We start from the raw sequence: 17,721 nt of genomic DNA, 5'->3' as shown, positions 1-17,721 counted from the left end.
CAGCCCATTTTGTTTAGGGTGTTTAAAAACACGCAAATGCCCTCTCTGCTTAACATGGTACAGTATGAACCCCCCCTACTATAAAGACTTTTGGACTCTCCCTATTCCTGTTTCTGGACCTTCACCTGGAGGAGAGGAGTACAAACATTTAAGTTATAAAAATGACAAAGAGAAGAAAATTAAACTAATAAGTGCATTTGAATGTGTGTGTGCCGAAATGTGCAGTTACTACTTTAGCATGTAAATGCTAAGAGTATGTTACTGAAACTACTGAAAAAAACAGAACTGATGCTAGCTAATTATCTGGTTAGCTTAAACCTATGCGCTCAGTTTTTTCCACAAAGCAAACATAACTTAGCTACAAAGGCTTAGGCTTCAGTTTCACTTTAACATCAGTTCGTTAAGATGGTCTTGTATTATAAGATAAGATAAGATAAGATAAAGTTCTTTATTTCTCCCCACTCCAGGGGAAATTTACATTGTTACAGCAGCTTTATTTACAATATATACAAGGGCGGCAAAATTTTTTAACAGAAAAAATAAAAATAAAAATAAAGTTTAAAAGTGCAGAGATGTGCAGTGCAAGAATATGACACATATTGACACATATTGACACATATCTGGTATTTCTAAACACACAGCAATGCAATCAATTAAATTCAGTTAATTCTGATTATTTCAACTGTGGCTAAACCTGTCTGACACAGCACTGCACAGGATGGCAGCTCCCAGTGATACATATTATGTAACAATGCAGAGACAAAGTCAAGTATGGGTGAAATAGACAAATGCAAGCCAAAAGTTGTTGGTTTTCAGTTTGGCTTAGGTATAAATCACACAAATGCGAGATGCCATGTGAATGTGGGCACGCTAGAAGTGCTGGTAGGTGCATTTTTAGGAAACGATAGTCTCCAGTTGCTAAGCCAAGATAAACATCTCCTAGATGCAGCTTTTTTAACAGACAGACACAAGAGTGGTATCAATCCTCTTATTCAACTCTCAGCCAGAAAGCATACAAGGATATTTCCCAAGTTATAATTTTATATCTTGTGTACCCTATGTAAATAGCTATGGTAAACACTGACATTGTTTCTTTTCTGATTTCAATTTTTGCAGCACTTTCAGACCAAAGGAATTACACTGTTGATATTATAGTGAATGTGTCTGATGCAGCAGCATACCAGAAAATTCTGTTTGCTTTGAACGCTACTAGTTTTCCCATTCACCTCAGTAACAACACAGAAATCACTGAGACTAGCATCACAACAGGTGAGTGTCAACCCTCAGTTCCTTTCAATAACAATCATAACGAACATTGTCCATATTGCTTGTTTTTGAATACAAATTTTCTCTTCTCACAGTTTGTTTCTCAACCGGCTCCGGCTTCAAGTGTAATTGTGCGAAACAGTTTGCTTGGTCTTACAACAGCTGTGTTACATATGGAGCCTGTGATTCCATATCCAGTGGTATTTGTAAATGCATCAATGCCATTCCACCTGATGGCCAGTCCTGCCGGCCAATATCAGGTAATCAGGCTGTATCTTCTATTAAATGCATTCACAATGAAGGCATGCATTTCTTGCAATTGGTAATAATTACCATTGTTTGTCAAGTCTCCTACTGGATTTCTGACCATGATCACCTGCAAACATTCACGTCTGCCCAATCGGAAGTTCCAATGATTTTGTCGTCCTCCATTCTGCAGGGAATACATGTTATTTTATGGTGTAATATTAATACAGAGATGCATAAATGTAGTACTTTGTTTAATATAGGCAAGAAAAAGTGCTTTAACTTTGAAGGAGAGTTTACTTTGACCAGGAAGAACAAAAGTCATCTCAACCCAGACGTGACAGACTTTGGCTGGTCCTGTATCAGTGCTTTGCATGTTTGTTGCAACAAAGTCCAATTGATTTCCAGCTCTGATTGTTGATAAATTCATCCACATGTCAGACTTGCCTTGCTTTGCTTTTGTATTGGAAAGAGCTACTTTAATCTCCATCCATCCATTATCTATACACCGCTTAATCCTCACTAGGGTCGCGGGGGGGGGGGGGCTGGAGCCTATCCCAGCTGACTCGGGCGAAGGCAGGGGACACCCTAGACAGGTCGCCAGTCTGTCGCAGGGCTACATATATAGACAAACAAGCACTCTCACATTCACACCTACGGGCAATTTAGAGTAATCAATTAACCTCAGCATATTTTTGGACTGTGGGAGGAAGCCGGAGTACCCGGAGAAAACCCACGCATGCACAGGGAGAACATGCAAACTCCATGCAGAAAGATCCCGGGAAAGCCGGGACGCGAACCAGGGACCTTCTTGCTGCAAGGCGAAAGTGCTAACCACTACACCACTGTGCAGCCCGCTACTTTAATCTTTTCAAGTTTATTTATTGACTCCATCCTTGTGATTGCAGTAAATTCTGGCACCTGCATTTCATTTTTTGACTACCTGATAAACCCACAGCAATATTAAAACCGACTGTTCCCATCAGGTTCATGTTGGATCCTGCAGGATGCCATTGCAGTCCTCTATTACAGACTGCCATTGACAAATATTATTTAACATTCTGCTTTCTCTTTACTCGACAGAGATTTGTAATATGTTTTAGTTCATTGTTTTGGTTTCCGTAAACACAGTTTTACTATTTTACTTTAGTCCCATTGCTCTCACCGGTTTTAATATTGACATATGCATGCAAAATATAGTTAGTAATAGCAACTAGCTGGTGAACATGGTGGAGTATTTAGCTTCTCAAGTGTTTCTCAGGATTTGATGAAGTCCACAAACAGAGATAAAAGGAAAATGAGTACTGGACTTGTGAGTTTTCATCATGTGGTTCAACAATGGAATGGTAAAGGGTCAATTTTTGCGAACAAGTAACATATATTGCCATTCACATATGGAGACAGTATGTTAGTTTTATGTATATGGCTTGTTTCTGCTATCTAGACAAAATGATTTCTAAAAAATATGAAAATTATATAATTAAATATGAAGGTAGCTGCTTACATTAGTAGATTTTAATATAGAGAGTTCATAAGTCAGTGAACTTTGTGCACCTCTGTAAAAATGATTGGTGCATATGACACATATGAAGGCCATGCAGTTAGTTATAATAAAAGCCTTCATCTGAAATTCAGTGTAGACATTTAAGGCAATTATAGATTCCAAGAAAGTTTCTTCAGCACAATGTTGAAATTAGACGTGCATTTGTCTATAATGCTGTATCTTTAATTTTAAAAAAGGAAAAAAAAGCTAAATAATGTGATTCTCTTGCAGAGCTGCTTGCTCAGGTTGAATATGAAGTTGAAGTGGAGCTGAATGTAACAGATATCGAAACACTGAACCACCTCAGGAGCCTATTGATCAATGGCAGCTATTTTCTGGCTTTGAGTCCCATTGTGAACATCACACACATTAACATCACTACAGGTAAGAAATTAGCTTCCTCTTGTCCTGGAAGCTAAATTGTGGGCCAAGAATAGTGAAGTTCGTCATGTATTTTTTTTCTTTGGATGATACGTTCCATAAAAACAATTCCTGTGTGTATTCAGGTATGATCGATATTAGGTATTGTTTGAATAAAAAGCAATGTCTTATGGTAGATAATATTACTGTCACTTACAAGAATACCTGTGGACATCAGTGCAATATCAAGTGTTGACTTGGCCGTTCCTCGCCCACATTATGAACTCCAGATCACTGGAGGAAGTGTCACTGCGATTAAAGTCACGCACAGAGCTCAACACGCCTTCAGTTGTCTTCACACATTAAACTATCACAGGCTCCTTGTTTTAAACTGGGAGTTTCCCTGCTTAGATTCATTTGTGATCAATAACTGCACACCAGTCTTCAACTAGAAGAATTAGGTACATAAGTTTGTCCTTGGAGGAAGTGAAAAGTGACACTTCTTTTAAGTGTTCCTGCAAACATCATTCAGTTACTCAACTGCAAGGTGTGGAGCCCTAATTAATGCGTCAAGTGCATTTCTTTCTGCATGCTTACTTAAAAAAAGATTTCCTTTAATGCAGCATTGTTTGCATGCATGTTTACCAGCTTGCAGTCTTAATTCCCGCTTTCTCTTGTGCATTGCTGCATATTTTGCAGTGCATGCGGAAAGACACTCACATGTTGTTCAGTGGAATAATATGAAAAAAACTTATAGGTCCATGTATTGGACGACCGTCTCATGTATGTATACGTCCTCCTGACTGTACATAATATGAATTAAAAGTGAACTCACAAACTCATTGAAAAACAGTGCTACTGGAGATTAAAACTGGAGGTCATCACTTTTATTTCCTTAGAGCACAAAACAAATAAAAAATCTATTAATAATCTGCAGAGTGTTGACCTGTTCTCTGAATAAAAACTGCCCTTTTCTAGTTTTCTGAGAAGAAAGCTGTGATTTGATGCTGTGGTTCTGTTTTCTGGGATGTGTCAATTAACAAAATGAGAAAAGGAAACAAATTGCTTCCAACAGCAAGAACCAGAGAAGCTGTTTTGCTTCTGTACAGTGAAGAGATAATCAGATCTTTTGTTTAAGCAAATTACCAACACAGCACGAGGTCTCTGTAATGTATTGCTCTTATATTACAAGTTACTGATGCAACATTATGTTTCACTATAGAGGTAGAGTTATTTTTCAGTCAGGTGGTTTCCAACCTGGCAGTTCTTCAACTGTATAAGATGGTTAGAACCCATACTGTGCTATTGGAGTATTTACCCCCTTTTCTACTACATAGATGCTATTTTTGTGCATCTAAAATTTCTGCAAACTTCTAAATCCACACCAAAGAGGGAGAATGTTTTTTCCACAGAAACCCTGCTGGTATCTACCGGAAACACCTTACAGTGTGAGAAAAATACTTTTAACACTAAAGCGTGTAAACATATTCTAGTAGACCATCTGACAAGTGACAAGTAACATTACAAACCTCTAAATGTGCATAAAAATCATTTTAATGGAAGAGAAAAAAACAAGTCCTGCACCAAACGTTGGCTGCTTTGACCTTTTAGGCCTCAACATGTTGTGTCAATGGGACCAAACTGCTTACAACACGTAGACATAGTTGTAACATTTGATTTGTTGTAATGGTTGGGAGCCACTAGATTAATCATGTTATGATTATAAGACAAGCTTTTATTGAAATCCTTCAAAAAAAAAAATACACATAGTGAAGCAGAAATAATGTATAAAGTAACATAAAATAGAGATGCTGTTGCAACGTGCCTTAAAATGTTGTACAGCTGCTTCAGAATGTAATCAGATGTTTTAACAGTCTGTATGAAGTTTTTCAAGTCTACAACCTATTCAACCAGATTTTCAATAACTGCAAGACAGTACTCTTTATATGTTACTATGTGCAGACTTGACAGGGGAAAAGCCCAGTTTTTTCTGTTTAATATTAATCTAGAAAACAACAGAATGTGCAAAAAATGAAGGTGTTTGAATACTTTCAGAGGCAACTGTGCTTCTTGCGTACTACTTGCGCTACAATTTGGATAAGACACATTACAACACACAGTCAAAAGTAATTCTAGTAGTGAAATATATCAGCAGCTTCAGGTGTGCAGAGGTAAATAATTCACCATATTTCACCATAAAACAACAACTCTGCCTTTTACCTTTAGTTCAAAGAGGTTTGCTTCAGGATTTGGTGAATTGAGCTGAAGAAGGAAGCTAACACAACTCAAAATAATCATGAGCTTCTCTGTATATCGACCATTTCCTCTTGGAATTCACACAGTTGGGCACTTGCACCCAGGTGTTGGTATACACCCACTAGTTAAAGTTCAACAAGGAACAGAGCAAAATCAAACAAAGTCAAACTAAAGCATCTGCCCACAGGCTGTTCAAAATATCAATGATTAACATAGTTGTTGCGTTACTAATTGTATTCAAAGTACTCAGTCATGTGTCCAATAAATAAGCTGCAGATGGGTCAGATGACTACTTCTGCTCATTGTGTTTGCTGTTTTGTGTTCTTAGTTCTTTAGTGATATCCAAATGGTACCAACTTCAAGTGCAGATGTGAGGATGACATGTGAGGATGTATTGATCCCATCAGCATTCTGTGCTGATTAAACTAAATGCATTCAATTTAGTCTTATTTCTTTGGGACATTTTTTTGTAATTGATAAATCTAAAAATAATAGGTTAATGATGGTGGGATTCCATGTAGCTGCTTTGCCTTTAGAGTAGTGGTAATGTGAATAGAAGGACTTTTTTTAACCCTCAAGGGGAAATTCTATAAGGTGCATGTTGGCTCTCTGAACCAAAAAAAATCTATTATTAATGTTATTAACAAAGCCTGAGTTAGTTTAAACACAAGACACTTGTGCTCCAAACAAAAAGGATGTGCACTCAATGAAGGACTTGACCCATCACTACACACACCAGTGAGCAGTGATTCCTAACACATATCTGTAGGTTATCAGGTGGAAGCCTCCTTTCAATGGTATTTCGCCTATTTAGTCCCACAACACCTCCAGGAGTCTAGGCGGTGAACTCTGGCATCCCAGATTCACCCCCTCAGTGCCAGTTCACACTGCCCCTACACAATCCAAACAGCACTGCCACGTTCAACTGACCCAGGCCTGTTTAAGAGATGCTCCAGGTAGTGACCAGTGCCAATGCTACCAGTTAGCTAGTGCAAGATGCTGAATACCTAGTGCCAACTGCTACAAAGTGACAAAGAAACTACACTTATAAACTCTCTGACCCCCTCTAAATGCTAATGCTAGCTGAAAGACTACTACCATGTCCAAAGCAAACTTGCCATTGAGAAAGAAACTATACAAGCCAGCTCACCAAACTTGCTAGTGCTACATGCTAATGCTAACTGCTAATTGCTAAAATGCATCACTACTTCAGCCAAGCTCACCACAGACTACACAAGCGGACTTCATCTAAGATGCAAGTACCAATTGCTAACTGCTCATTGCTACTGCTACCTAACAAGAAAAAAGAAACAAAAAAAGACAAAGACAGCCACTGCCTTACACCACAGACTTACCTGAGATGGCCTTATGGTCCCAGAGAGACTCTAACAGGCCACTCCCCCACCTTATCTACACTTCCTCTTCCTGGATCTCTGCCCATTGGGAGAGGGAAAAGAAAGTGGGTAAAGCAGAGTGAAGGAGAGGGCTTGTCCTCTGCCTTCCCCTACTCCCTCACCACCTCTATTTCACCCCCCAACAACTATTATTTCTCCAAATCCATATCCACTGACTAGATCTAGCAGCCACATCTACCATGTCCCTCACCGTCTTCCTCAGACTCTGCCCTTGCACTCCCAGCTCCCTCAAAATGCAACAGCTGACCCTGCAACAAAACCCCTACACCCTAATTCAACTGGGCAAATTCTCTGGTTCTCCATCCCCTCTGCTCAGCTTCCGTCTTTAAGTCTGCACATCTAGCTTTCTTCCTCTTATAAGCTGCTTCCACTGAATCTTCCCACGGGACTGTTAACTCACTGAAATACACTGTCTTTTCATTCACAGACCACAAAACAATGTCTGGCTTCAGATTAGTACACACTATTTCTTGGGGAACAACAAGCTTTCCTCCAAAATCTGCTCACATTTCCCAATCACAGGCTCCTACCAGGTGGCCACGCTCCTGCCTCCTTCCTGACTTAAGGTCCTAATCCATCTCCCCCTCTCCAACAAATTTCACCACTAACCTCTCCTTACTTGAACCTCCAGAATTCGCCTGCTTTCTCCTTTCTTCAATTCCTGCAGCTAAGCTTGTCAGCACCTGATTATGCTGCCATGTATACCGGCCTTGTGATGAGCTAATTCTACAACCAGACAAAATATGCTGTAAGCTTGCAGTACCTGAGCACAGCGGGCACGACTGGTCGCCATCTACCAGGTCTTAGTCTAGTGTTAGGTTCATCTACCCAGTCTTACATATATATATATATATATATATATATATATATATATATATATATATATATATATATATATATATATATATATATATATCTTAGCTTTTTAGCAGCTACGTCCTGTTACAAAATTAAAGCGGTAATGGTAAGCAAACATGGCTAAAAGGACTGCAGTTAGGTGGTATTTGTTAATACGTTTGCCACTACACAATAATAATTGTACTTTAAAACATTTTTCACTTTTCTTGTGTACCACTCACTGCTTTATGTAGGAAGCAAATATCCAAGAAAAATATGTTAGTATAGTACACGTTTGCACAGGCATTAAATGTTACTAAACTGATTTTGTTACTCGGTGAAACTGAGTTCTTTCTCAAAGTTGTATATGATATATAGTTTTAAGCTGAATATGTTACTGTTCCGTGCAATGCAATGATTGTAGATGTGTCATATTTTCCATTTCTGTTTCCAGTTTGCTCTATGAGCAACGATGGTTTCCAGTGCAGATGTGAGGATCAGTATCGCTGGTCATGTGACCAGTGTCTAAAGTACGGATCCTGTGACAACATCACTGATGACACATGTGGATGCATCAATGCCTTTTTTCCTGATAGACTGTACTGCCAGTCTGTGTATCAGCACAGTAAGTTCATTTGTAGTAATTATTGCATTTAATCCAATGCCACATTGTCACATTGAAGGAAAATTACAATCAAGGAATCCATAACCAAAGACATGAACCAAATCGGTTAGTAAACTGCAAGAAAATGACAAATACAATTTTAGAATCTGAACTGAAGCATTCGTCTGTTTAACAATTAGTTCATGTGCTTTTTAGATCATTTGAAGATCTTTACTGTTTATGATTGTCTTTTTGGACCTAAAATCTCCTAATTTGACAGTATGTGACACTATTTCTGTCCAGGCACTTATGGGATGGCCTCACAGACAACCAAGAAAACAAGCCTTAAGTAAATGGTATAAATGACTTGTTTTGGGCCAGTTCAGTGCTTCCAAACACATATATATTTTTAAGAAAAATTGGATTTAGCTTTTATTTAACCAGGTCAGTCCCATTGAGATACAACCTCTTTTCCAAGGAAAGCCTGGCCAACACAGCCTGAACAACAATAAAATTGCAACAATTAAAACAGACAACACAAACTCACACAACAAAATAAATAAAATGTATGCTAGATAAAAGCACAGGATTAGGAATTTACATGGAAACAACAACAATACTTAATCCCTCTGTGTTCCACTTGGCTTTGGAGCTGTTGAGCTTTCCTCAGTCAGACAGAAACTATCGGAAATGCTGCCATCTGATGTTGAGAACATATTTAGATTTCTATTCCTCTGGTGGGAAACGGCTCTGGTTCTTTTAAATGTACATTCAGACTTTTTCAATGTGTCACACATACTGTAAATGTTCTGGCTCTTCCCTCTGCAGTTTCAGTTTCTACATCTTGTCTCTCTCCATCATTACAGACTTTACAACTTGTCCTCTCACAACTCCGCCACCAACAAGTAAGAGTGAAAGAGTGTTTAACATGTGAAAACACACAAACGTAACACAGTACAAATATTAAAGTCATATACTGTAGCAGCTTTTGTTCAATTTCTGCATTTCTTCTCTGATTTCTCTCTTGACAGCTCCTCCAATTGTCTTTGAATTCCTGATTTCTGTTGAGCTGAACACCACAGATGTCACACTGATCGATCGACTGAGGAACATTCTAAACTCCACCAGGTACCCCATCATCCTCAATGAACAAGTACAACTGTCTGACGTCAATTTTACTACAGGTGAGAACCCTGAGTGAGTCAAATAAAACACAGTAACAGTGTAAATATTCAGTCCACAGACTGACCAGTGAATCTGAAACAGAAATTTAGTGTTACGACTGAATATACTCAGTTTTCATTTCAAGTTTGAAAGTTACTTTCTGGAAATATAGTGCAGCAACCAAACAAGACCTCCTTGCAGAGGACCCAGATGTTTTCTTTATGTGTTTCCAGTTTGCTCTATGAGCAACGATGGTTTCCAATGCAGATGTGAGGATCAGTATCGCTGGTCATGTGACCAGTGTCTAAAGTACGGATCCTGTGACAACATCACTGATGACACATGTGGATGCATCAATGCCTTTTTTCCTGATGGACTGTACTGCCAGTCTGTGTATCAGCACAGTAAGTTCATTTGTAGTAATTATTGTATTTACTCCAGTGTAAGATGTGTGCAACACGTGTTTTTAAATTAAACTGAGGACATGACATGCTTTCTTTTATAAAGAGGACATCTTGTAAATACATAGTCACATTGAAGAAAATTACAATCAAGAAATCCATAACCAATCCATAAAGCATGTACCAAGTTGGTTACTAAACTACAAGAAACATGGCCAATGTGATTTTAGGGAGAATCCAAACCGAATCATTCATCTGTTTAACCATTAATTTGTGCACTTTTTAGATCATTTGATGATCTTTACTGTTTAAGATTGTCTTTTTAGACCTAAAATCTCCTTATTTGACAATGTGTGACACTATTTCTGTCTAGGCACTTATTGGATGGCCTCACAGACAACCAAGAAAAAAAAGCCTGAAATAAATGGTATAAATGACTTGTTTTGGGTCATTTTAGTGCCTCCAAACACATACTTAGTGCCTCTGTGTTCCACCTGGCTCTAGGGCTTTTGAGCGTTCCTCAGTCAGACAGAAACTATTGGAAACGCTGCCATCTGCTGTTGAGAACACATGAGCACATTTAGATTTCTATTCCTCTGATGGGAAACGACTCTCTTTCTTTTAAATGTAATCCCCATAAAGATGCAGCGAGTTACACCCCGGCTTTTTCAGTGTGTAACACATACTGTTAATATTCTGGCTCTTATCTCCGACGCTTCAGTTGCTACATCTTGTCTCTCTCCATCATTACAGACTTTACAGCTTGTCCTCTCACAACAACTCCACCACCAACAAGTAAGAGTGAAAGCGTGTTTAACATGTGAAAACACACAAATGTAACACAGCACAGATATTACAGTCATATACTGTAGCAGCTTTTGTTCAATTTCTGCATTTCTTCTCTGATTTCTCTCTCGACAGCTCCTCCAGTTGTTAATGAATACCTGATTACTGTTGAGCTGAACACCACAGATATCATAGTAGTAGAGACACTGAGGACCATTCTGAGCAACATCAGTTACTCCATCATCATCAGCGACCAGATACAGGTATCTGACATCAACTTTACTACAGGTAAGAGCGATGAGGCATTCACAGAAATAATAACCTACTCAGTCATTTCAAAAACAATGAGAATCAAACGTTTACATCTTTTTAATCATCATCCTCTCTGCAGCTTGTTACCCCAATGGTTCAACATACCAGTGCAGATGTGAAGAACCGTACAGCTGGCCTTGTCATTTGTGCTCCACTTCTGGCAAATGCAACGATGTATTTGAAAATACTTGTGGATGCATCAACACTATTCCTCCAGGTGGAGTTTACTGCCAGCTGCTGACAGGTAGAACTTAAAAACCTCTTTTCAATTCCTCATTCATTATTTATTAACGATTAAGTTAATTTAAGTCATTTTTTCTTTGTTTTCAGAAATTTGTCCATCACCACCTCTTCCAACTGGTATGAAACAAAGTATTTATTCTACTCATTGTTCTGACATTTTGTGCGGTTTTTCCCAGACTATTTCGACTTTTTTACTCCACCTTACTCACTCAGATTCATTCAGTATGTGATCGGCGCTATGAATGTTAAAATACACAAGTTTTATTGTTGCTCTTGTTGGGATGTTTTCTTGGTGTTCCAATGACTTTTGGTTTTGTTTATATGTATATTTTTGATAATCACAGATGTCACAACTGTTCCACCAACGCAGAACATTACACCCATCTTAACACCAACCCTGACTCTCATAACTGCTACGTATTTCAATCACATGTTAACAAGAGTTTCACTATAGTTTTTCCACAAGCAACCATAACAACAACTGGTCAATATATTACATCATGTAATAAACATAATTTTCTCACACTCTGCTTTTGTCAGTTATTCCCATGCGAGGTACTGCAAATAATGCTGTTGTAAAATCAATAATGTGTTAGTATTCCATTAAAGTAATTGATTTTCAAAGACTGAATAAACTGCAAAAACTGTGCTACAAACTAAGGAAATTTGGTGATTTCTTATAGTGAAATATTTTCATATTATTCCTTGTTGCACTTAATATGCAGCAAATTACTTAAAACCTCATAGTGAGGTTTTTAAAGCATCACTAATGTCTTGTAGGTCATAATCCACAATTAGAAATTTTCTTTGCCAGTAAGTATGTCGAGAAATAATTAAACCAGACAAGAACACTACAACAGCTGAAAGTATGACAAAGTAATGCCTAAAATTCTAGTTAAAGTGCTGTTCTGAGTTACAATCAGGCAGATTGTTGATGATTATTAAATGGAATGGATAACTTTCAGCTTGTTAAAATGTATACCAGTAATTAACATTATTAACTGTATAGCTGAACATTGCAACACTCAAACTAGACCAAGAGCAATGATTTATTCTGCGTTTATCACGCTTGTACCTCAGTGGTGGATTGGGCTGATCATGCTAACTGTTCTACTTACTCACCTTCCAAAAGCCAGAAAAACCCTTGACTGCATGAAGTCAGTATCTATGGATCAGAGCAATTGCAAAGGTTGCTCTGAGGAAACACGAAACTTGCACGAGAGCAAAACCAATCCAGAAAAAAATATTCCTGAGAGGGCTCCATTGATTTCCCCAGCATTTCATTTGCCAGCTTTTCCAGTATTTTTATAAATTAGAATTGTTTTTTTATTGTTACTGTTGTTGTAATTGTTATTTATTTTAAATAAACTGTGTAAAAAAAGTAACGTAATTTCATAATGAAAGCACCTGTCTAACCTTAATTTGTAAATGCAGTCATGCATTTTTTTTGGCTTTTTAACATTTTTTTTTTTAAACATATGAGTAAAAAACTGAGGTTTCTTCATTATCTTTCAGTTCATTTGAGGGATTTTGCTTAATTTATTGCATTTTTTATTAACCAGATTCAACACCTGTTTCTACAACAGCTGCAACAACAATTGCAACAATTAACAGGCTCAAAATAATCTTCACATGACAGTTATTTCATTAATGATACGTGACATACAGTCATATTCAAAAAAGGATTACTCTGGGTGATATATATATATATATATATATATATATATATATATATATAAAAATAAAAATTTTATTTATTTATTTATTTATTCATTTTTTAAGTAGTAAGATTACTGTGACTGATACTGGAAAGGCAGTTGAAGGGTTTGGAAGGAAACCCTTCATTTAACTCCATTTTGAGAAAAATGGATTCAAAGTTGTTGTTTTTTTTTGTGTGGGTTTAGACCACTTTACCACTAAAATTTAGACCATAAAATATTACAATTTTTTTTAAAAACTCAGCTCAGATTTTTTTTTTTTGTTAGACCACTCTGCTTCTAACCCCCTTAGTTTATCTGAATCACATTACCAACTCCCACCTTGTTAGGATTTGACTAAAATTTGTCAGCAATTTATTTTTAAAGTGTATATAAAAATGTATTCAGTGTAAAATGTATATTTTAATTTAATCTTTTCTGCCTCAACAGCACCTGCAACACCAATATCTATATTCTCTGTTCTTTACATTTAATTGTGTTTAAACTATTGCATTTTTAGCTACTCTTGGGCCCATCCAAAGTACCACAACTACCTCATCAACTACCCCTACCCGAATTCCAACCACCAGCGTTCCAACTGCTGCTCCCACCAGTCCAACTCCTCTCCCCACCACTACCACCAATCCAGCCACCAGCCCGACTCCTGTCACCACCACAACCATTGCCACACCTGCAACGACCCCACCTACAGGTAGTTTGCCTTTACCTTAGTGTTTTTGACAAATAAAACAAGCACAACCAAATGTCAGGTGTTCTAAATACCTCTAATTTAGAAGGCATTCATGTCATTCATTGCTTCACAGTGCTCTGAATTCTTTTCTCAGTCCTTCAGTAAGGTGTCTGTGAGGCTAAAAATTTACATCTGTTTAAGATCAACCAGACACTCTAAATGTTCTCTCTCCTGTGTCATACAGAGAGCTTACATTTTTAAAGTTTTTTATACATATATATATATATATATATATATATATATATATATATATATATATATATATATATATATATATATATATATATGATGGAATGTATTAGCCGTGCAGAAGTGTCTTGCAGAACTTTTTGAATGCTCTTTTACAAACAAAACAAGTGAACTCACACCAACCTTAATTTAACCCATTTCCAAACCGCTTTGACTATAACCACGAGTTGATGGACAACTAAACTACATGGCTTCCTGGGGAGGATAATGATGCACTTTAGCCAGACTTTAGACCTCTAACTGCTGTTGTGGATGACATAGGACAGCGTTGCTTTTAAACCGACAGCTCAGTAAGAAAGTATGGTTTTACCTTGCTGACATGTTTCGATGGCATCTGCCTTCTTCTTCAGCACGTTATCCAATGTGTGCTGACGTGTCCTTTTTTATCACATGGCCAATCTGACAGATCTGTCAGAATGTCAGATTGGCCACGCCCCCCGCCGTCCGGTGGTCTCTGGAAGATAGAATCCCAGGTATGCGAGAGGATGTAGGCCCCCTCATCCTGGTTCATGGAGCAGCTCATCCGCTTCCTCATCTCGATGGCCTCCTTAATCCATCGTTTGTGTTATCGTGTTACCAATCTGACAGATTCTGACAGATCTGTCAGATCGGCCACATGATTAAAAAAGGGCACATCATCACACGTCGGATGACGTTCTAAAGAAGACGGCAGATGTCTTTGAAACATGTCAGCAAGGTAAAACCATACTTTCTTACTGAGTTGTCGGTTTAAAAGTAACGCTATCCTATAATAAGAAACGACAAAATGAACATAATCCAACTGTTGTGGATGACATTGCTGAATCACTTGATTTAAAGGCAACGCTGGTGCTACAGTCTTTGTAGAGCCACTGAGCTGCCACCGAAGACTTTAACTGATACTGCTGATGATAGCACTTTGGTAAATGAGCTGCTCTCTGTGGATTCGGATGATCCTGTTAAACTGCTTCAAATCATGTATCTGCCTGACAGAGTTCAAATTGTAGTTGAGAATGGTTTAAAATCAAGTCCACAGATGATTAATAAATGAATAAATAAATAGAGAAAGAAAGAAATGCTAGACTAAAACATTATATATACTTGGAAAAAGACTGTCCTACAAAACTCATAATGCTCCAACATCCAACAACAAAATTGAAATTGGACTCCTATATCGGAATGTCATTTTTTTCTTTTAAAACAAAAAATCCACCACATTGTCCACGTTAGGTTAGAGATATGTTGTTTGCTCATACTTCCCTTAATCCACTGGATACTGTGTATTGCAGTGCCTCTCAGACTTTGACTTTAGTAAATAAAACTTCAGTAACTCCTTATTTCTAATAGTATTTGTGAATTATTTTCAAATAATGTAGTTCTGAATGACTTTCATTTTTGTGATCTTGTGTATTTATAATTTGCTGTGTTGTTTGTGTCTACACTGGACATCACAAAAAACAGAAATATTTATCCATAACTTTGCTTGTGTTTTTCATCATTTCATTTTTCTTTTAAATCAACAGTAATTAATGTGACGATGTCAGTCAGATTAGACTTGGAGTTCACTGAAGACTTGACAGACAAATCAACTCCTGCATACAAAGAGCTTGAATCAGGGATTAATTCAGTGGTAAGTGCAATGTTATATATATCATAATATTATGTATATGAAATGTAATGGTTAGCTTTTTGTGTTCGTATGTTGACTTTATTATTGTCTTTCCAACAGTTACAGGAGCAGTATAACAGCATCAGTGGGGTTCGTAGAGCTTTTGTGACGGGATTCAGGTACAGTGATTCCTTCAATTGCAGAATAATAAATAAATAAGAATAAATATTTAAAGTATGGAGTCATAGTACATTTTACAACATAACCCCCCCCCCCCCCCACCCCCCCCCCCCCATAAATAAATAAGAATAAATATTTAAAGTATGGAGTCATAGTACATTTTACAACATAACCCCCCCCCCCCCCCCCCCCCCCCCCCCCCCCCCCCTTTAGACCAGGAAGTGTCATTACAGATTTTGTAGTTCAGGCAATAGAGGTGAATGCGCGTGAAATAGCTGAAGCAAATAACAACCTCCCAAGTGCCATGGAGTCGTTGATTGCCCCAGTTCTTGGTTCAGTTGTTGCACAGTACACAAGTAAGTTCAAAAGAGTTAGTTTTTTTCCTTTAACTTGATCAAATTCCTGACTGATCTCTTGACTTTCTTCAAAGGTCCAACTTCACTCCGCATTCCAGACCACATTTATACTGGTCAAACAGTGATGCTGACATGTGGCCCCCCCGACATTGATGTGGGAACAATTTCTGGTTCTGTGTGGAAATTTGAAGGGCTGGCAATTAGTTCTGATAGAATTATAGCAACAACAGCTGGCAGTCAGTCCACTCTTATGGTCAACAACATCATTCCTGCTGATGCTGGTAAGTCAATGCTAGCCTCATTTGGCAATAAATCAGTAACCAAGAAACCTACTGATATTTTACAGTGTAGTTGTTCCCTAATTTTACAACATAGGGAGTTGGACTCTCACCTTACTTCTGTATAATAGCTGCAAAAGGCAGCTTTCCACTGCAGGAACTTCGGGCAGGTGTGAGGTGGTGCAAACATTTACAGGAATGGCCCAGTAACTTTGAGGGGGCCAAAATAATGTTAGCATATATGGTGAATTTTACATTGTTGATGGCAATGTTGGAAAAGATTGCTACTTGACAGGACATCGGGAGGGTAGAAAAAAATGGGACATGTTCTCCTGTTTAACCAATCAGCTTCTTGTCCCGCCCAGCAATTTTCAAAGGTTGTCAGAATACCTACCTACATTCCTACCACAGTAGGAACTTTCTGTCCTCCAAAAAAGGCCCTGGAAGAGGTTCTATAGTGGTGGTTTCTGCTTTTGGAACACGGTCAAAGGTTCACGTGGCCCTAAAACAGTAGCCACACTTGAAAATGGCCTGCATTTACTATAGTTTTGGATCAGACATTTATTGTAGTTTGGGATCAGAATATTGTTTAACAAAAAAAGTACACTAACTAAACATAATTCCTTACTCAAAATAAATGTCATACCCATATTTTAATACTACTTTAATTATAAATCCACTGCTATCCATTTTGTGGTTTGTAGAATACTTGTGCATTCAATAATACCTACTTCTTTTAATCGCAGGACTTTATGAATGTACAATGGAGGGCACAGATTTGCGTTTTGTCCAAACGGGAAAAGTGACCAAAATCATAGAAGCTCCCATTGTGCGACTTCAGAGTAAAGTTTCTGTTAAATGTGAAGAGGGAGATGTACCACTTCAGTGTTGTGTGCAGTCCCCCTACACAGTACGCTGGTTTGACGGTATAAACAACTTAGCATCAAGTAAGTAAGAATTGAATCTCCTTAATCTATCCATGATGAAAAGTTGGACCTCTCTTAATGACTTCTAACAACAATGGCAAACGTTCCCAGGTCCTACTGAAGAAGCCGAATGCATCCAGCACAATTATCAAATAGAAAACTGCAACAGTTCACAGACAAGAGAAGAAATTTTCACATGTAGGGTTAATGAACTAGAGGGCTATGACCAGACAACAACTCTGACCGTTTTCATCGAATGTAAG

At 37.9% G+C, this 17,721-nt stretch overlaps 1 protein-coding gene across 3 annotated transcripts in view; it reads left to right on the top strand.

Moving 5' to 3' along the window:
- The window catches only part of LOC111574108 (adhesion G protein-coupled receptor F5-like), a 30,750-nt gene that overhangs the window by 5,734 nt on the left and 7,295 nt on the right, over nt 1–17,721 (top strand). For all 3 annotated transcript variants that reach the window (XM_035952069.2, XM_055015982.1, XM_055015983.1), the window contains 18 exons: nt 1,117–1,269; nt 1,362–1,526; nt 3,287–3,439; nt 8,378–8,548; nt 9,394–9,432; nt 9,559–9,711; nt 9,925–10,095; nt 10,846–10,887; nt 11,014–11,166; nt 11,270–11,434; nt 11,521–11,550; nt 13,651–13,842; nt 15,633–15,739; nt 15,839–15,897; nt 16,112–16,254; nt 16,329–16,535; nt 17,279–17,479; nt 17,570–17,716. In XM_035952069.2, the coding sequence (XP_035807962.2) occupies nt 1,117–1,269; nt 1,362–1,526; nt 3,287–3,439; nt 8,378–8,548; nt 9,394–9,432; nt 9,559–9,711; nt 9,925–10,095; nt 10,846–10,887; nt 11,014–11,166; nt 11,270–11,434; nt 11,521–11,550; nt 13,651–13,842; nt 15,633–15,739; nt 15,839–15,897; nt 16,112–16,254; nt 16,329–16,535; nt 17,279–17,479; nt 17,570–17,716 (2,451 nt within the window). The remainder of the gene's footprint in view (nt 1–1,116; nt 1,270–1,361; nt 1,527–3,286; nt 3,440–8,377; nt 8,549–9,393; nt 9,433–9,558; nt 9,712–9,924; nt 10,096–10,845; nt 10,888–11,013; nt 11,167–11,269; nt 11,435–11,520; nt 11,551–13,650; nt 13,843–15,632; nt 15,740–15,838; nt 15,898–16,111; nt 16,255–16,328; nt 16,536–17,278; nt 17,480–17,569; nt 17,717–17,721) is intronic.

Source organism: Amphiprion ocellaris, chromosome 12 (assembly GCF_022539595.1).
Source record: "Amphiprion ocellaris isolate individual 3 ecotype Okinawa chromosome 12, ASM2253959v1, whole genome shotgun sequence".
Lineage (NCBI taxonomy): Eukaryota > Metazoa > Chordata > Actinopteri > Pomacentridae > Amphiprion > Amphiprion ocellaris.
This window is presented reverse-complemented; position numbering and strand designations above follow the sequence as displayed.